Here is a 22105-nt window from a genome sequence, read left to right on the forward strand (position 1 = left end):
ACTAAATATTAAATGAAACAAATGACAATAAAATGCAAAGTAATCTCTTCAGAATATACTTTTTAAATGTAACTATATTCTAATTACCAATGATTTAAATTGTAACTGTAGTGGAATACAGTTACTTAAATATTTTATTTTAAATACATAATCCTGTTACACGTATTCCGTTACTCCCCAAGCCTGCATATCCTATATACAATTTAACTACATTGTTCTCTGAAAACTAAATTGTCTTACCAGCAATTAGGACTCATTTACTAAAGATGAGGTGATAAGGTGACCAAATAATTGAAGTATAGTAGGTCATTTTATTTACCGGCCCCTGGTCACCCAACAATTTCTAAGTGTAATATTTAATAACTTTCAAAATTTTGCAAATGTATGTAGCTAATTAGAATCTAAAATCTTAAATGTAAATGACATGATCATTATTTGTCATTTTTAGTTTTGTTAAAGTTGATTCAATCAAAAGTTTTTCAATAACTGTCCAATAAGTGAAAGGATAGTATTTGGGATAAAAGTTCCCTTGTTGCAGGAGCTAAAGGCCCCTATAAAACACTTTTTTTTTTTTTTTATAGTGGTAATAGATTTATTATGAGGAATGTTCATACAGTGTACCCTATTATTGTAGATTTATTTATGAACAGTGGGATTGCTCGGAAATGGTTTACAACACTTACTGTAGAATGACCAATGTGCTGCTGGTGTCACACAAGTCTAATGATCCAAAAACTCTTTACGCTTCAAAGACAATTATGCAATCATAAAAATGAAGACACATGATGACAGCAAGTCCAAAGACAAATTGTTTATTTACTGACACTTCGCAGGGCGAATCTCACCTGTAGATTTCACTTTTTCCTGAAAAACTGGCAGTGTTAAATAAGGCAAAGAGGTTATAGATTATATAGATTTTTTACAGTTTTGCACCAACAACAGTTATACATTCACCAGTTACTTTATGTGTGATATCATAACAATTTATATATGTAGAAACATATTCTAAAGGAAGTGTGAGGGACAAAAGTGACAGCAGTATTTCAGATTATACACTCAGCACATGTACAATTCCTTATATATGATTTCTAATAAATAAAAATACTCAGGTTCATTCAGTTTGATGTACAAGCAAGTCTCTCTCTCTCTCTCTCTCTCTCTCTCTCTCTCATCACGCTCACACACACACACACACACACACACACACACACACACACACACACAAAAACCCTTGTATTGATCTAATAAATAATGTTTTACAGAATCTAGTGCAGAGCTGAGCGATCTTTTCACATACTCAAATGAAATCAATCATATTACCCAAAAGATGATTAGTGGCTTCAGAGATGAGTTTGCACAAAAGCATTGACCACATCTAAAGCTGTTTTACAAATACATATAAAAAATATAGTCTTCTAAATGCCCTTTTTACAATTACAGATTGAGTATAGATTTTTTTTATATATATATATTTTTTTTATATATCAGTGTAGTTAATTTTGCTGAGTTATAGAGTGCGGTTTCTAAAGGTAAGTGAGTTTTGTCTATGATAGAATGAAAACTAGATGAAATAATTATTTAACCATCACAAATGTTGCCCTTTTCTACAATGTGAATGCCCCTTCCATCAGAGGTGAGACAATTGCAATAGACATTTTGTTGGTCGCCTGGTTTCTATTTCTGTGGCATTGGACTGGGTAGCCCCGCCCACAGTAAAATTTCATTGGTCCAAAATCCAGCACACTTTGAAATATGGTGCATTCAGGTCATGACGGAAATTAATTACCGTAATTAAGAGATTCTGATCTTGCAAAAAGCATTCACGACTTCTTAGATTTACAATTCTCATAATTCTGTGTAAGCTCCGACTTGACTGTCGAAACGTCATGTAAAAAGAACCAATATGGCAGCAGCCTTAACAGTTAAAGGCATTGAACACATTATTCTGTTTGGCATGCCATATTATTATGCCATTGCTACCTTAGTGCTGTCTTTGTTCAAGAACATATAGAGGTGAATTAAAGTAGAGATGAAATATTTTGCTGTTATCAACAACAAAGCCCTTTTGGCATTACGAGTTTTGCAATAGAAACAAATAACTTCAGAGGAGTGCGCTATAAAAAGTACTGAGTGTGTACTCCCAAAAACAAGCCTTGTGCTATATTCAGAATAATATTCTGAGTTGTTTTGCATTTGGTTTCATGTCTCTAGGTCAAACAGTCATTGAGTTTAATAGATTTATAGGGATAATTGAATCTGCATAAAAAGTACTGAATATTTACTCCCACAAACAAGTTTGAGCTGTATAAAGAACAATATTCAGAGTGTTTTGCAGTTGGTTTTATGTCTCTAGGTCATTGAGTTTAATGTAGTTAGAATATTACAAACATGTACACTACTATAGTAATATAGTACTAATGTAAATTCCACAAACAGAGCCTTGTGTCATGAAAGGGATATTTATAACATTTCATATTTGTTGTGATGTCATAATATCAAATGGTCAAATTGTTTAATTGATTTATAGGGCTAATAAAAATGATATGAAAAAGAAATCTCTCTCTTTTTTTAATTCAGATTTGGGCTAGGCAAAGAAAACCTATTCATGAATTTCCAAGTTGGTTTGGCTTGAAAATATAAGTTTAATGGGTATTGTCGTGAATGTCAAACGAATGTCAAATATAAAACTAACTTTACTGCACTCTTCCAAGGATGTGAACAGTTCCGAGTAGAGTTGTCATCTCGTAATTACAGTGATTCTGACAGGACATGCACACAGCATTAATTATTATTATTAATTGTCGAAATTACTCGATAACAGTTCGGAGATTCTACTTGAAGTTGTTCATGAAATTATGTGTTTCTATGGCAATGTTTATAAGGTAAGAGCCAATCCTTATATTGCTTTGTTGTTTATGATGACGACAAAAGCTCTTTTTCTGTTGTTCCTATGAATAAACATAAGTGAATAAACCTGCATCAATTATACAAAACATGTATTTGTTTTATTAACGCACGGTATCTTACAAGTGATTAATTAATTTGCTTAAAACAAACTGCGAAGGGTGGGTCATTAGTTGACTAATGTTGTCATAAATAACAAATGAATATTTTTTAAATAAAGTACAGAAGTTAAAATAATTTTGCAAACCATTGGTTTTTATCATCTTTCATGTGGACACGCCCCTTACAAAGTAATAACTCAGAAACTCGTGTATCATCTAGAATTCCGACTTTCCCACTAGTAAATACGACCTTGCTGGGTCATTCATTTGCTCGGAACTTGTAATAATTATCTAACCACTTGAAGGGCTCAAGAGCTTTCATAGAGTTCCCAATTTACAACTTGTAATTAGGAGTTCTGTGAAGAGGTGAATGCTTTTTGCTTTTTTAAAAAAGTTTTTTTTATAGTAATTCTGACATATGTTTCTTTTTCTCACTGCATTACCTCATATATAGTTTAAATTAGGTTTACAGCATGTCATTTTGTTTCTCAAGTAAATGAAGCCTATCTTGTCTTAAGGATGTTTACATATTTTCTAGGAAAATTTAAACCAAAATACTGACTAAAAAAATGACTGTGTGCAGTGAGATTCTTGTGTGGTGCATACAAAGATGACAAGACTTGTGGAAAATAAGCACACACCAATGAGTGAATTAGGCTAATGAGACTCTGAACAGATTTTAACGTTGATTGGACAATGGATGGCGCACTGCACAGGTAGCCAACAGATGTAAAAAGAAACAACTTCAGTACAAATCGTTGTAGGGTTTTGAGTAATTAAACATTAGGTAATCCATGTAGTAGAAATCGTATACCCTTTGCCTTTCAGATATGGTCAGGTTTGCAAAATAATGCTGCATAATATCAGTGGAAGTTCTGACTGCTTTCGGGTTCCTGTCTTTGAGCGTAGGATACTCCAGGTCTGCCGGGGCTCCAATACTTCGCAAGAACAAGTTGGCTTCTTCTCCCATGGTGTCGGCTTTTCCGATGAAGTCGTATTCCACGTGGCAAGGATTGCAGAGCTGATTCGCCGGCTCCCAGTGGATGTCCATTCCCATGGGCCGGCGGACGTCCAACAAGTACTTGATGAACTCTTGAAAGGTGACACCGTTTCCCGTCTTCAAAGCCTCCTTCGAGGCGTTCACCCTGTATTTGGCGATGATGTGCTTCCCGAACACAGGATGATAGTAGTCATTGGGGCTCTCAAATTTATCCCTGTACGCAGACACCAGTCGTTTCAGGGGCTCTCGGATAAACAAGATTTTGGTGTGTGTTTCTAGACGCTCGGTGATGCCCTTCTGGTCAAAGGAGTCAAGACGTTTCAATTGATTGGCTTTGTTAACGAACATGGTATCGATTGAATTTGGTGATTTGAAGATACCGGCCAGCACCAACAGAACTCTCTTCCAGTTTGAGCACCCGGCTTTGGGCACCTCACAGTAGAGCAACTTATATTTGTCTTCAACATAAATTCGGGACACGTGGTGTGGCATTATTTTTCGAGAAATTTTACTCCTATACTTTGCGCAAACCTCCTGTATGAGCCGTTTACGAGATTCCTGGACTTCCGCCAGGCCCTCTGGCATTGAAACGAACTTTGGCCGTGGACTTTTAGACAGCGCTGAAGTGGACGAGAAGGAGCTTGAAGAGTTTGACACTCCTTGTACCCTCGGGTTGGTCTTTAAAAGCTTCCGCTGGAGTTTGGTGATCGGTGGAGAACTCAGGCTGGGCTCTCGGGCCCTTGTAGTGGCAGCCTGCTGGGGCCCCTGAGAGTGTGGCAACTGCATTGGTGAGATGGGGTAGACGATGCCCTCCGCAGACTGCTGGTTAACTTTGCCATTAATAGCGGAGTTGCTGTTCACCTTCTCACTGAACTGGGTGTGATGATTGTTTCAAAGAGACAGAAAGAGAAAGCAGATTATTACAAATTATATCAAAATATATACTTACATGCACTTACGATGGAAGTCTATGGGGCTAGCAAATCAGAAGTGTAAAGATCAAAACTGTGTATTTGATCTATTATCCTGGTGCAATGTCTACCCCAATAGATTATTTTTACTTGTATTTAAAAACTATATGACTTAAAGTGTTAGTTCACCCAAAAATGAAAATTCTCATTCCATTTTTTTTTTATCATTCTTTCTTCGGTGGAACACAAAGAGAAGTTTAGGTAGAATATTTGCAACAGATACCATGCACTTTCACCCCCCCCCCCCCAAAGATAAAGTGAATGGTGACTGAGGCTATCAGTTCTTAACATTCTGCCTAACATCTCCTTTTGTGTTCCACGAAGGAACGAAATTCATAGGAATTTGGAACAACATTAGGGTGAGTAAATGGTGAAATCATTTTTCTGTTCAGATGAACTATCCCTTTCACTTGAATTAACACATTCAGCCTGGTTGTTAAATCGGTCCATAACTATAAAAAAGTCTATGAGGAATATTTTGGGAGTCATTTACTTTTTAGTCGTACTTCAATCAACCACTAGATAGCGCTATTGCACAGTTCTCTGTACCAATGGATGAATTTTCTCTATGACTCTATGACATATTTTTTGCATATCTTTAATCCAGTAATTGAAGAGGATGTTTGCTTAATTCTCCTCGTCGCCTGATTTACAAAAAGACGTTGCCTGCGGCAAATATCATTTTAACTTCTCAGTTGAATTCATTTAGGTGCAATAAAGTCAATGAATTGAATAATCATAAATCCAGTATTAATGAGGTGATTAGTTTGTTATGAGTCAGGCTTCATTTGATTAGTGACAGCAGGTTACAGCCCAGTAATCTGCCCCTTCCCCCAGGGCAATAAGAGGGCATTAGAGGAGACGAGAAGAGCATTTTAATCTATAATTAATTTAATTTCTGAATTCGGATCTGCTCTAAAAATGGTAAACTGGTACAAACACAGGTTATAGACAGACAAGAACATCTGCGTTGTCTTAAAGGGATAGTTCGCCCAAAAATAAAACCTTCATTCACCCTCATGCCACCCCAGATATGTATGAATTCTTCTGCAGAACATAAATGAAGCTAAACATGTGCCACATGTGACTTTCAGATGTGAAAGTGAAAGTGTAGATTTAGGGTAAAAAAAGGACTTAAATATTGATCTGTTTCTCACCCACACTTATCATATCGCTTTTGAAGATATGAATTTAACCATTTAAGTCTTTTATCTGCTTTTTGGACCTTCCAATTTATGGCCACCATTCGCTTGCACCTACAGAGCTTAGATATTCTTCCACAAATTTTTGTTTGTGTTCAGCAGATGAAAGAAAGTCATACACATCTGAGATGGCAGGAGGGTGATTAAATAATGAGAAATACAAATTTGGGGGTTACTTATGCCTTAAGTATTTACTATAGTAAACCATTGTTTCTCACAAAAACACAAAAGCTACTACAATAAAACCATGTTAATATTGTATTCGACACCACTGTCACTAAAAAAATTAACACTGACAGAAAGATTCTGAAAATGTAATAAAGATAAATTAAGATGTCATTAATGTATTGACAAATCTCACTAAACCTGTCAAGAACATATCCAGGCAATGATAAGAATTTGTGTTTTTTCTTTGTTAGATTTTGGGGTGAAATGTAACCTTTTTCTGTGATGTTCACCCTGATTATGATTTTACAGAAGTGACAATAACTGTAGTGACATACACACGCTCACAAAACACACACACACACACACACACACACACACACACACACACACACACACACACACACACACACACACATGTTGTGTTTCCATGTTTTATGGGGACTTTCCATAGACATAATGGTTTTTATACTGTACAAACTTTATATTCTATCCCCTAAACCTAACCCTACCCCTAAACCTAACCCTCACAGAAAACTTTCTGCATTTTTACATTTTCAAAAAACATCATTTAGTATGATTTATAAGCTGTTTTCCTCATGGGGACCGACAAAATGTCCCCACAAGGTCAAAAATTTCGGGTTTTACTATCCTTATGGGGACATTTGGTCCCCACAAAGTGATAAATACACGCTCACACACACACACACACACACACACACACACACACACACACACACACACACGCATGCACGCACGCACACACACGCACTTTCATATAAGCATTGTATCTCACCTGTTTTGATGGAGTGGTACTGCTGAACCTCACACCTGAGAGAGAGAGAGAGAAAGAGAGAGAGTGATAGAGAGAGAGAGAGAGAGAGAGAGAGAGAGAGAGAGAGAGAGAGAGAGAGATTAGTATATAATGTTAAAGATAACAGATGTTTTTCACAGGATGCGTTCTTGCATTACATCTGCACCATTTTCAATGAATTAATTAAAGCTTTTCTCTGTGTTAATTGTCCATGTGACCATGCTTCACATGTAATTGAGTACACAGACAGACAAACAGACAGACAGATAGATTTGTCCATTTAAATGTGGATTATAAAGTAGTCTCACTCAGTTATATCTGAATTGGAGTAAAGTTGAGTCAAACCTGTCTGTTGCAGGACAGATCATAGTCTGAGAGACACATTTTCAATCATAACTTAGTAGCAATGTAGGTGACCATACAGTGTATGCTTGCATTTCCCCTAAACTACACCATTATTCACTCAAATAAAACCCTAGAATTGAGTTTTGGTGTTGTAAAGAAATACAGCATGTTGTGTGTGTGTGTGTGTGTGTGTGTGTGTGTGTGTGTGTGTGTGTGTGTGTGGACAGGTGGCGAGCCACTGGGCTAATGTGACATGACTTGACTGCATGTGATGGTGCCAGTGTGTATTTGGTGTGTGTGTTTGTCTGTGTGACTGTATTAACTGTGTACTTCTATGAGTGTGTGTGTCCATGTGTGAAAAAGTGTGTGGAGAGCATCTCATGTCCTGCGGAAGTGTGTGTGTGTCACTCCACATCAGTCCAGTCCAGAGTTCATGTTAGAGCACACAGCTGCACACACACACACACACACACACACACACACACACACACACACACACACACACACACACACACACACACACACACACACACAGACACATGTTGTGTTTCCATGTTTTATGGGGACTTTCCATAGACATAATGGTTTTTATACTGTACAAACTTTATATTCTATCCCCTAAACCTAACCCTATCCCTAAACCTAACCCTCACAGAAAACTTTCTGCATTTTTACATTTTCAAAAACATAATTTAGTATGATTTATAAGCTGTTTTCCTCATGGGGACCGACAAAATGTCCCCACAAGGTCAAACATTTCGGGTTTTACTATCCTTATGGGGACATTTGGTCCCACACACAGCACACACACACACACACACACACACACACACACACACACACACACACACACACACACACACACATGTTGTGTTTCCATGTTTTATGGGGACTTTCCATAGACATAATGGTTTTTATACTGTACAAACTTTATATTCTATCCCCTAAACCTAACCCTATCCCTAAACCTAACCCTCACAGAAAACTTTCTGCATTTTTACATTTTCAAAAACATAATTTATTATGATTTATAAGCTGTTTTCCTCATGGGGACCGACAAAATGTCCCCACAAGGTCAAACATTTCGGGTTTTACTATCCTTATGGGGACATTTGGTCCCCACAAAGTGATAAATACACGCACACACACACACACACACACACACACACACACACACACACACACACACACACACACACACACACACACACACACAGACAGACAGACAGACAGACAGATAGACAGACAGACAGAGAGAGAGTATGAGGTGTTTTTGTTTATAACAAACATAAAGGCATCATAGATATAATCCATACAATTGGAGTGGTTTAACATGTCTTTTAAAGTGATCTTGACAGTTTTGGGTGAAAACAAACCAAAATTTGGAATTTGCTTGCATCCAACTTTACCAATAAATAAACTTTAAAATATATTAAACAATGTAATTTATTGCGTAATTAATCTGTCATTATTCAATAACATTTATTTGAGAAAGTTTGCTTCCAGTTTTACACTAATTACACAAATATGAAATGTTAATTCAATTCAATGTGAGTTTTACATGGCTGCAAGGTAACGGCATGTAAGTTAAATGTGTATAAAGTTGCTATAGTGGAGTGGTGGTGGTGTAGTGGTCTAAGCACATAACTGGTAATCTGGTAATCAGGAGGATGCTGGTTTGAGCCACCACCATTGTGTCCTTGAGTAAGACACTTAAATCCAGGTTGCTCCGGGGGGGATTGTCCCTGTAATAAGGGCTCTGTAAGTTGCTTTGGATAATGCCAAATGCAAATGCATAAATGTAAATGTAGAGAATTAGGAAACATGCAAAGTTGAAATACTGGCTTCTCCAATAACAATGTTACAGCCAGTATATTCTACTTTGAAGTTTCCATTCCGGCCGTAATTTCTGTTTATGTGATCCCGCCCACTGCCCACTCACCAATAGTATTTAGACACTGCCGGGTTGCCAGATTTGAACAAGTTTGCAGGCAAACAACAGCAGCCACGGAAGCCAGCAAACGAACTGGATCAGAGATAACAGATTTCACCCGACCTAAAAAGCCTCGCCATCCATCTAAAAACCACCATGACCAGAGGCGTAATAAAACAAGGATAAATATTGGAGATGCCTTTGGAAGATGGAGACAAAAAAAAAAACAGAAATCCTTTAAAACGGATGCTGAGTTGGCTAATTTGTGTGTCAACATTGGAGTCTATGGTGGGGCAGACAATTCTCCAAAATTTTTTATTTGGACTGCAGTACCCATTTCAAATGCTTGCTGTCAATCTTATATATAGCACCTTTAAATTATCCAGATTATCTTGCAACCATGGTAATGAGTTTATCACTTAAGTTTAACACTATTAAAACATTTTGTGGTATCCATTGGGGTTTGGGATCTTCGTGTGGTGTCCCGATAGGAAAGACAACAAAGCAATTTCTCAAAAATGAAGTGTTTTAATGGATCAACACACAAAAAAGTAAAGGTCTCATTTCACCAATAGTAGATATGTGCTTTAGCCCACTACACCACCACCACTCCATGTAATGGCGTAGGAGTGGTGGTGGCATAGTGGGCTAAGCACATAGCTGTTAATCAGAAGGTCACTGGTTCGAGCCCCACAGCCACCACCATTGTGTCCTTGAGCAAGGCACTTAACTCCAAGTTGCTCCGGGGGGATTGTCCCTGTAATAAGAGCACCGTAAGTCCCTTTGGATAAAAGCATCTGCCAAATGCATAAATGTAAATGTAATGGTTAATAACCATTCGATTTGACAATTCTGGTTCCGATTCCACTTACCAATACTTTTTGTGTGTGATATTGTTTATGATCTTCCACTTCAGCAGTATTTTGCGACTCTGCATGTGTGTTTCTGAAAGCAGGTCTTTAAATAAATGTTGCTGTCAAGAATGAGCCACAGGCTAAATAAATTACAGTGCAGACAAACTTCATGAGAGCTGTTAATTGGCAAGCGGCTGATTAAAATGCAAAAGAGCTCTTGACCTATCACTGACTCTCTCGCACATGCCGCAGAAGAAGGTGCATTTTAGAGACACTTTTCTAAATGACTGTGGACATGCTGAAAAAACAGAAGCATCAGAGACAGTGGCTGACACGTCCTGTGTCTTTAAAGAAGAGTTATTCTGAAGACGATCCATGGAGGGTTTTAATGAGAGCTTGTCATTGTGCATGCAAGCCGGGGGAACGTTGCAGTTGATATATAGTGGGAGATCTTCATTTTGTTTGAATGAAAGGCAGCAATTTTAACTTTGAGATCAGAGCGTTACTGCAGCCAACGTACATTATGTTAACAAACCTGTTGTCTTAGGGTAATTCTTGACCTGGAACAGGTAAAGAATACATTATAAATACTGCATAGTTTTTGGAACTGGAACCAAATGCTGTGACTTTGTCGAAACAAGAACATTTATTTTTGTATATAATTGTTTAAGAGAAACTATTTAAATCGAATTGTTCCTTCTATTGTATTAACGGGTCAATTTTGTCCCATATAGAAAGAATCAGTTGTGACCTTTCACCTTTGGACTTTCTGGATGTTTTACAGCTTTATATATATATATATATATATATACAGTGAGGAAAATAAGTATTTGAACACCCTGCTATTTTGCAAGTTCTCCCACTTAGAAAACATGGACGGGTCTAAAATTGTCATCGTAGGTGCATGTCCACTGTGAGAGACATAATCTAAAAAAAAAAATCCTGAAATCACAATGTATGATTTTTTAACTATTTATTTGTATGATACAGCTGCAAATAAGTATTTGAACACCTGTCTATCAGCTAGAATTCTGACCCTCAAAGACCTGTTAGTCTGCCTTTAAAATGTCCACCTCCACTCCATTTATTATCCTAAATTAGATGCACCTGTTTGAGGTCGTTAGCTGCATAAAGACACCTGTCCACCCCATACAATCAGTAAGAATCCAACTACTAACATGGCCAAGACCAAAGAGCTGTCCAAAGACACTAGAGACAAAATTGTACACCTCCACAAGGCTGGAAAGGGCTACGGGAAATTGCCAAGCAGCTTGGTGAAAAAAGGTCCACTGTTGGAGCAATCATTAGAAAATGGAAGAAGCTAAACATGACTGTCAATCTCCCTCGGACTGGGGCTCCATGCAAGATCTCACCTCGTGGGGTCTCAATGATCCTAAGAAAGGTGAGAAATCAGCCCAGAACTACACGGGAGGAGCTGGTCAATGACCTGAAAAGAGCTGGGACCACCGTTTCCAAGGTTACTGTTGGTAATACACTAAGACGCCATGGTTTGAAATCATGCATGGCACGGAAGGTTCCCCTGCTTAAACCAGCACATGTCAAGGCCCGTCTTAAGTTTGCCAATGACCATTTGGATGATCCAGAGGAGTCATGGGAGAAAGTCATGTGGTCAGATGAGACCAAAATAGAACTTTTTGGTCATAATTCCACTAACCGTGTTTGGAGGAAGAAGAATGATGAGTACCATCCCAAGAACACCATCCCTACTGTGAAGCATGGGGGTGGTAGCATCATGCTTTGGGGGTGTTTTTCTGCACATGGGACAGGGCTGACTGCACTGTATTAAGGAGAGGATGACCGGGGCCATGTATTGCGAGATTTTGGGGAACAACCTCCTTCCCTCAGTTAGAGCATTGAAGATGGGTCGAGGCTGGGTCTTCCAACATGACAATGACCCGAAGCACACAGCCAGGATAACCAAGGAGTGGCTCTGTAAGAAGCATATCAAGGTTCTGGCGTGGCCTAGCCAGTCTCCAGACCTAAACCCAATAGAGAATCTTTGGAGGGAGCTCAAACTCCGTGTTTCTCAGCTGACAGCCCAGAAACCTGACTGATCTAGAGAAGATCTGTGTGGAGGAGTGGGCCAAAATCCCTCCTGCAGTGTGTGCAAACCTGGTGAAAAACTACAGGAAACGTTTGACCTCTGTAATTGCAAACAAAGGCTACTGTACCAAATATTAACATTGATTTTCTCAGGTGTTCAAATACTTATTTGCAGCTGTATCATACAAATAAATGGTTAAAAAATCATACATTGTGATTTCTGGATTTTTTTTTAGATTATGTCTCTCACAGTGGACATGCACCTACGATGAAATTTCAGACCCCTCCATGATTTCTAAGTGGGAGAACTTGCAAAATAGCAGGGTGTTCAAATACTTATTTTCCTCACTGTATATATATATATATATATATATATATATATATATATATATATATATATATAAACTCATCAAAACAAGAAACGTCCCTTTTTCAGGACACTGCATTTTAAAGATAATTTTGTAAAAATCCAAATAACTTTACAGATCTTTATTGTAAAGTGTTTAAACAAAGTTTTCCATGCTTGTTAAATTAACCATAAACAATTAATTAACATGCAACTGTGGAACGGTTGTTAAGACACTAACAGTTTACAGGCGGTAGGCAATTAAAGCCACAGGTAGGAAAAACTTTGGACACTAAAGAAATCTTTCTACTGACTCTGAAAAACACAAAAAGAAAGATGCTCAGGGTCCTGCTCATCTGCGTAAACATGTCTTAGGCATGCTGCATGGAGGCATGAGGACTGCAGATGTGGCCAGGGCAATAAATTGCAATGTCCAAACTGTGAGATGCCTAAGACAGGACTACAGGGAGACAGGAAGGACAGTTGATCATCCTCGCATTGGCAGATCACGTGTAACAACACCTGCACAGGATCGGTACATCCAAATATCCCACCTACGGGACAGGTACAGGATGACAACAACAACTGCCGAGTTACACCAGGAACACACAATCCCTCCATCACTGTCCGCTATAGGCTGAGAGAGGCTGGACTGAGGGCTTGTAGGCCTGTTGTAAGGCAGGTCCTTACCAGACATCACCGGCAACAATGTCGCTTATCGCAGACAGGATTGGCAAAAAGTGCTCTTCACTGACGAGTCGCGGTTTTGTCTCACCAGGGGGGATGGTCGGACTCGAGCAAGGTATGAGCATTACGCTGAGGCCTGTACTCTGGCTCGGGACCAATTTGGAGGTGGAGGGTCCGTCATGGTCTGGGGCGGTGTGTCACAGCATCATCGAACTGAGCTTGTTGTCATTGCAGGCAATCTCAATGCTGTGTGTAACAGGGAAGACATCCTCCTCCCTCATGTGGTACCCTTCCTGCAGGCTCATCCTGAAATGACCTTCCAGCATGACGATGCCACCAGCCATACTGCTCATTCTGTACGTGATTTCCTGCTAGACAGGAATGTCAGTGTTCTGCCACGGCCAGTGAAGAGCCCAGATCTCAATCCCATTGAGCACGACTGGGACCTGTTGGATCTGAGGGTGAGGGCTAGGGCCATTTCCCCCCAGAAATGTCGGGGAACTTCCAAGTGCCTTGGTTGGAAGAGTGGGGTAACATCTCAATGCAAGAACTGGCAAATCTGGTGCAGTCCATGAGGAGGAGATGCACTGCAGTACTTAATGCAGCCAGTGGCCACACTGGATACTGACAGTTACTTTTGTTCAAGGGACACATTATTCAATTTCTGTTAGTCGCATGTCTGTGAAACTTGTTCAGTTTGTGTCTCAGTTATTGAATCTTTTTATGTTCATCCAAATATTTACACATGTTATGTTTGCTGAAAAAAGCAGGAGAAAGTGAGAGGACGTTTCTTTTTTTGCTGAGTTTATATTGTACATCTATGTATCAAATTTGACCTCAGAATATTTAGCATTTTCTCAAATTTAGGCCCTTGGCCCATACTGTTCATTTTTACACAAAATCGTACTAAAAGTGCAAATCATATCTACATACTAAATACATGCAAAAAAATAATGGTACTTGCTGAATTAAATGTAGTGGGATCATGCAGAAAGCAGTCTGGATTAGTTCTATTTGTTTACACCAGCCACACATCACTTCAAACACTGGCGGGCCTTGAACTACCTGAGTGCTGATTTAACTGCTGTTCAATGAGAGGAGATATCAAACTAACCATACAGGCCCTGGATGCTAACCCAGCTAGCAGCTAACTCTCTTTCAGGATCCCAGGATTCTGGCAAACTTGCAGCAAATTTCTCACAAATTTGCACCTCATTATTTTCACATAGCAGTCCTGTGGGCGAAAATGCCTTGTTGATGCTAGAGGTCAGAGGAGAATGGGCCGACTGATTCAAGCTGATAGAAAAGCAACTTTGACTGAAATAACCACTCGTTACAACCGAGGTATGCAGCAAAGCATTTGTGAAGCCACAACACGCACAACCTTGAGGCGGATGGGCTACAACAGCAGAAGACCCCACCGGGTACCACTCATCTCCACTACAAATAGGAAAAAGAGGCTACAATTGGCAAGAGCTCACCAAAATTGGACAGTTGAAGACTGGAAAAATGTTGCCTGGTCTGATGAGTCTCGATTTCTGTTGAGTCATTCAGATGGTAGAGTCAGAATTTGGCGTAAACAGAATGAGAACATGGATCCATCATGCCTTGTTACCACTGTGCAGGCTGGTGGTGGTGGTGTAATGGTATGGGGGATGTTTTCTTGGCACACTTTAGGCCCCTTAGTGCCAATTGGGCATCGTTTAAATGCCACGGCCTACCTGAGCATTGTTTCTGACCATGTCCATCCCTTTATGGCCACCATGTACCCATCCTCTGATGGCTACTTCCAGCAGGATAATGCACCATGTCACAAAGCTCGAATCATTTCAAATTGGTTTCTTGAACATGACAATGAGTTCACTGTACTAAAATGGCCCCCACAGTCACCAGATCTCAACCCAATAGAGCATCTTTGGGATGTGGTGGAACGGGAGCTTCGTGCCCTGGATGTGCATCCCACAAATCTCCATCAACTGCAAGATGCTATCCTATCAATATGGGCCAACATTTCTAAAGAATGCTTTCAGCACCTTGTTGAATCAATGCCACGTAGAATTAAGGCAGTTCTGAAGGCGAAAGGGGGTCAAACACAGTATTAGTATGGTGTTCCTAATAATCCTTTAGGTGAGTGTACAATGCTGACAGAGGGACAGGCCTTCAATCAATGGCGAAACTATCGAAATGTTTGCGCAACATCAATTTATTATGTGAGAGTTTCGAAATATGTGATGAGGTGGACTGGAGCACATTTGAGACATTGTTTGACACTGATATTCTCACACACAAATGCTATTGATCAATTAATCGATCTTAGAACTAATATTTGTAAATCATTGTCGTGGAATACGTCTCAAAAGTTTTTAAAATGCAAAAGCACATTTACATATACTACCGTTCAAAAGTTTGGGGTCTCTTGCCTGAAAAGTTTCTCATGATCTTAAAAACCTTATGATTTGAAGGTGTATGCTTAAATGTTTGAAATTTAAAAAAGTCAAATAATTAAGAAAAGAAGCCACTAAGTGTCCAGCTTATAGATGGGAACTCCTTCAATACTGTTTAAAAAGCATCCCAGGGTGATACCTCAAGAAGTTGGTTGAGAAACTGCCAAGAGTACATGTCTGCAAAATCTAGGCAAAGTGTGGACACTTTGAAGATGTTATTGTTATATAAATATAATATAGTTTGGATTTATTTTGGATTTTTTTCATCACAACATAATTCCCATATTTACATTTCTATTATTCCATAGGTGTGATGACTTTACTGTTATTCCAAAATGTGAATAAATAAATAAATAAATAAAATAAAATAAAGAATGAGTAAGTGACCCTAAACTTTTGAACGTAAGCAGTGCTGGATTGGTAATCTGGCATACCGTTCATTTTTCAGGGTGGCCAACGCACTTTGGGGCCAATGAGGGGTGAACTGGCCATCGGGAGAACCGAGCAGGCTGGTGGGTTGGCCGCGAAATGGGCCGAATTGTCCACGCTAATTAAGATGCTACATTGCAAACACTCTGTTTATGAGATCAGCTAAAATGAGCTGCAACGTTATGCAGAATGGACCACAAAACTCTGCCGCGATATGGAGAAAAGGACAGCAAGCAACTTTTGGGCCAGTTGTTATATAAAATCCCGGGCCGATTCCTCTTCCCAGTCCAGCCGTGAACGGTAGTGTATATTTTCTATTAATACAGAGCACAACAGCCTGACATTTATTTGTGCATTAAATTATAGATATGAAATGACCCGTGTGTTTGTGTGTAAAGTATTTTGAGCTTACAAAATATAATATTTGTGCATTTTGTTTTGAGCAGTCATGAGAATCTTTGATTCTGTGTAGTAGTAAGATAAAGCTGATTAACTGGATCTTTCTCCCCTCCATCCACTCCTCTGTTGACCACGCCCACTTTCCCTGGCATTATGTAAAAACTGTGGTGTAAACTCAGGGCTGAAACGGGGTTTTGATGTCCCTTTCAGTAAACACACTGTTTATGAGATCAGCCTCATGTGTCTGTAACCGGTCCTGCCGACCTGCTCCGAACGGGATTCAAACCAGCATCTCTGGCGTTAGAGATGGGCACTTTAACGAGGAGGCTAAAGGCTACCGCCTCTAGCATCAGTCACTAGTGCACGTCTTTACCGCACAGCTATCACGTATCAGCCGGCTCCCGTTACATGCCTTCCTTACGACACTACAATAAATTTGCAATCCCTTTTCTGTACATATCTCATATAAAATGCACTTTTTAGCTGTCTCTGGACCGGCACACTGTGAAACCATAAGTGACTTTCTTTCTAAACCATAAATCAATCAAGGCCGTCATATGCAACTAGCCAATTAAGGTACTTTTTAGTTTTATTTTATTTAGTGTAGGTCTAAGTTTATTTGTTAAATTTAAAGCTGAAAATCTAATTAAGATGCTACTTTGCAACATGATTACTATTCTGAAAACATAGCAAAGTTAGCTATTTTTGATTAGTAGCTTATAGAGTAGCAAACCACTTTTTAAAGGTAGTTCGACAGCAGTTTAATAACTACTTTAAATTACAAATAGCTAATAGTTTCAGAAGCTAGTTTCCCCAACATTGGTTGGAACCAGTTATCTAACTGGTCAGTAATACACATATTTCCTGACAACAACAAACCAGACTTTGACTTGTCAAGTTGGTGACTGGGGAAGTAGGCTAGAATTCTGAGCTGTTAGCTGCTTTTGGCTGTCAGAGGGAAGAATTGAGCCCTTCTGCACACTCAAAAAATCACCAACGCTGCCCTGCATGATATTATAACACTGCTCCCGTCCCCAACACTGCTGGAGCTTTATTCATTTAATTCTGGCTACACACACGCACGCACACACACACACACACACACACACACACACACACACACACACACACACACACACACACACACACACACACACACAAGGTATGCTAGGCTTGAGTTTCCGGCAGAATTTCTAATCTTTTATTGTTTCTCCTGCCCTCTGGTTATTCTGGGCTCCATGTCTGTGCTGTCCGTCTCTCTCTCTGTATGCTGCAGGGTTGTGCACCATTCAGAATAGAATTTAGAATGCCTATTCTGAATTTGAATTGAAGTAGCAAACATAGTGCATGATTGTTATTTAAATTAGAATTACAGTAGTAAAATTAAAATGGAATGAAACGAAAAGAAACTTACAATGTTATCTGAAAACCATGGGTGCATTTGCATGCACAATCTTACACCGATTACTTTAATAAGCCAACAACCTCTCTCATGTTAACACTAAACATTTTTCCAACTGACACTTTTTTGCCTGGATTTCGCTTTGCATTTAAACACCTTTAACGGCATTCTTACCAGCTTATCCAATGAATGCAAGTGTTGTGCACCTGTAGCAATACCCAAACTCACACTATTGGTTGAGCCAATGTTACTTTCTGGGGTGTGACCAATTAAATTAAAATTCAAACTGAATTGAAAAAGAGCTAATGCTGCATTTCATTCAAAGTCGGATATGGGAAATTCCTACTTGATATCTCGGATCTCCAACCATAAAGGAATTCCATTGCCAGATGCTTGGAAGATGACGTGTAAGGAAACAAAACTGCAATACTTCTTTTAGCTTAGCAGGGGTTCGACTGTCACCAGAGATGTCTCTAAGACCAATTGATAAACAATGCTGCAACACTAGCATTTGTGCTTCAGGTGTGCGATAAAGAGAGTATAATGAACACCTGTCTCTGCAAAGGTTTGTTTAACAAGCTTTTATATCATGCAATGTAGGAATTTTAACTCATTTATTGATATTATTTAATGAAAGTGAACGTTTATCACTAACTTGTCACATCTCCCTGAGTGCTAACATGTTTGTGTGACATCACGCACCTGCATCTTGGCAAAGTCGGAGTGTGAGTTTTGAAGTTGGACATTCCGACTTTCCTAGCTGAACGGAATGCAGCATAACTGTTAATGCTGATGTAATGTCTTAGTCACTAACGCCACCGAATGGAAATGCAAAAATAAACAATGTTTTCAAAACAGCTTTCTGAGTAAGCCCCTCACCTGCAGTTGTTCAAGCAGTCAGACAGTACCGCCCTAAACTTACGCCATTGGTTGAGTAACGTTGTTGGGTGGGGGAAAGCAGTTTGCTCAAAACAAAAAGGAATTTATATGGTGTCAGTGTGTTAACAGTTTTTGAGAAAATTAACCAATGAATGTCTTACTGACATTTGTCTCTGCATATTAAGCTGGGATAGAAGAAATAATTTGAACACTGAAAAATTTACATCAGCTTTAAATTCAGATTTTCACCCAAGCCTGCTAAGCTAACTGTGATATGTGTTAGTCGTGTATGTGATGTTCTAGAAGAGCTGTGTTGGTTCCCTCTGGATCTGTGCGTGCTAATGAGAAGCGAGTGAGCAAAGGGACCATGGGACATGACAGAACACACTGTCGTTCCCCTGACTGATGGGCAGAGACCGAAATAAACCTTGCTCAGGTGAAGTCTCTAAAGTCTCTGATTATGTGGCGTTCCTTGAGGCCTGATACACATACTCAGGCAAGTGCTGAGAATGAAAACACTCTGAAAAATTACAGCCTCATAAAAATAGCACAACACTGACCTACAGTGAGAGAGAGCAGTGACAATGTGTTTGATCAATAGTGACTGCCCTCCTGCTAGCTATGAACACACACACACATGAACGCACACTCTTGCTGCCTGACTGGTTTTGATCTTTCAGAACTGTGTAACCTTTAGAATAAAATCAAACCCTCAGATTCAGTCACTTCCATATTTTGACTAATTTCATTATGCTTTCAGCTACCAATAAGAGTGAAGTTCCATTTAAAACGTTTTACTATGTTTGAGTAGTTTGCAAGTTAATGTAACCTTGTTTAGAGGATAGAGTAAACGTGTGTGGCTTGCTGTCCTGGCCCGAAGGGCTCAAGGCTTAACCTGAGCTCGAATACCCCCCCGGATATAGATTATTTATTAATAAATAGATAGGAGGAGAAAACGAAGGTGGAGGGATGCCGGGAGACTTGATGCCATGTAGAGGTTAGTGGCTGTATATATACGCTTTGGTGATGTGATTGGTTGTATTAAATGACATTGCTTCTCCTGAACCTAGTTTATAAAACTCCATTTAAATATAGGGCTGGGTATTGATAGATTTCCTGATTCGATTCCGATTCACAAGCTCTTGATTCGGTAACGATTCATATGGGTATACTTTAGTTATATTGTCTCTTTTGCTTATATATGAAAGACATTTTCTTTCAGCTAATGCTGATAATTATTAAGCAGAACTAGTTGGATTACGTTAATTTGACTAATTATATTATTTTATTTTTTCATCATTTTGGTAAAATTTTTATTTTTTTAATTAACAAATCCATGTATTCAGTCAATAAATGAGATATTCTATTTAATATATAATTTTTTGTTACATGTGAATTGTTTAATTGCTTATTTGTTTAATTTGTTACTATTTACAGGTATTTATATTGATTTGTTGAACATGTGCCAAGCCCGGCATTTCTGTAAAGAGTGTCTGTAGATGGGGACATGTTAATGAGAGACTTGAATGGCTTTTTCTCATCTCTGTTATGCCTTTTTTTTATTTTCTTGTTATTTTTGATTAACAACTGACTTTAAAGAACAGAAAGGGCATTAAAAGAGACATTATTCAATGGCAAATGGGTGTGCGTGGATCTCATCTTTGGACATACATTACTCTTATTTTATTACTCTCATTAACTTTTACTCTTAACACGCAGTGAAAGGATCTCTCTGCTGAAAACTGTACCACTATACTACAAAATTACTGGTGAGTGAAATCTAAATATTTACAAACCAGATGCCAAATATAGAAATTTAAGCCCATAGTGCAAAATTTGGTAGCTAAATGAGTGATTTCCTCTCATTAACCTAGTTTCCATCCACTTCTCATACTGTTTTGATATCGACAATGTGAAAATGCATAAACAAATATTTTTGCGAAATGCAAATGCAAAATTTGCTGTCTTCTGCCTGTTTCCATTCAAATGGCCTTTTATCGATAAAAAAGGTGCGCGTGATGACGTCATGCTTAAAAAACACTTTTTGTCACATAAGTTTTGGTTTATCACAAAGAAATCTGCCCTTAAGCCATTTCCATACAGAAATGTGTGTATATCGCTAATTGTGTACCTTTCATTTACATTTATGCATTTGGCAGACGCTTTTATCTAAAGTGACTTACAGAGCCCTTATTACAGGGACAATCCCCCCGGAGTAACCTGGAGTTAACTGCCTTGCTCAAGGACACAATGGTGGTGGCTGTGGGGATCGAACCAGCAACCTTCTGATTACCAGTTCAGTGCTTTAGCCCACTACTCCACCACCACCACTTCATTTCACATCCCATATGTTCCTAATTTTTTCCCACTCAAAGTTTTGGTAAAATGGGGAGAGTATTGCAACTATTGAAATTAGCAATTTTACAGTCATTTTAATTTAACAAATTAAAGCAATCAGAAGAGGATGGATTGCAATCAAAAGGGAGCTGTTGCCCTTCTGCTAGGACTGTAATACTGATCCTGATGTTGCGCCTATCGCAGCTTGCCACCGGTTCCGATCCGAAAGCAAATATTCATGGCCCTATTCAAGCTGACAACCTGCACCAAGTAGTGGCAGAGACATTCGGTCTTAGTTTAAGGACCATCCATTGATGTGTATATGCTGTGTGCACAGCTATTAAAGAATCATTAATGCAGTATCATTAATATCAGGGTTTACATTCCTGATATTCAATTGGCTATTTTGAACAATCATCTAATCTAAAGCATTCCCATCACAACTGAATTATATCCTGCATATTTGTCCAGCAACTGAACTTGATTGTCATTTCAAATTAATTTTAGTGTCATAATGCAATTTTCATTTTCTAAAGAAGCTCAGCAAATGTGTTCCGAGGTAAAGAGGATTAGATTTAAAATATTGACATTTTTAAAATGTTCAAAAGCTTGTTTTCTGAAAGTGAACTCAGCATTGGACAAATAGTTCTGATAGTTTATAGTCTTGAAAAAAGTGCAGAACATTCTGAGAATGTCATTCAGCCGACTTTTTTCATCTACAGAACAGGGTAAGGGTAGTTTAAGTTTGTGTAAAGAAAAGGCAAGTATATAGGCCTAACGATATAGTTGTTTTTTTTCGATAGTTAATTAATTATTTTATTTAATGCTT

General features: G+C 38.7%; 1 protein-coding gene across 1 annotated transcript in view; it reads right to left on the minus strand.

Annotated features, from left to right (window-relative positions):
- Positions 1 to 1162: 1162 nt before the first annotated feature.
- Positions 1163 to 22105, minus strand: part of LOC127661911 (carbohydrate sulfotransferase 8-like) — a 223676-nt gene continuing 202733 nt past the window's right edge. Inside the window, exons 3-4 of the mRNA XM_052152868.1 lie at positions 7140 to 7174; positions 1163 to 4878 (exon numbers count right to left, since the gene is read on the minus strand). Coding sequence (XP_052008828.1) covers positions 3751 to 4878; positions 7140 to 7174 — 1163 coding nt within the window. The 3' untranslated portion in view covers positions 1163 to 3750. The remainder of the gene's footprint in view (positions 4879 to 7139; positions 7175 to 22105) is intronic.

This window comes from Xyrauchen texanus, chromosome 21 (genome assembly GCF_025860055.1).
Source record: "Xyrauchen texanus isolate HMW12.3.18 chromosome 21, RBS_HiC_50CHRs, whole genome shotgun sequence".
Taxonomy (NCBI): domain Eukaryota; kingdom Metazoa; phylum Chordata; class Actinopteri; order Cypriniformes; family Catostomidae; genus Xyrauchen; species Xyrauchen texanus.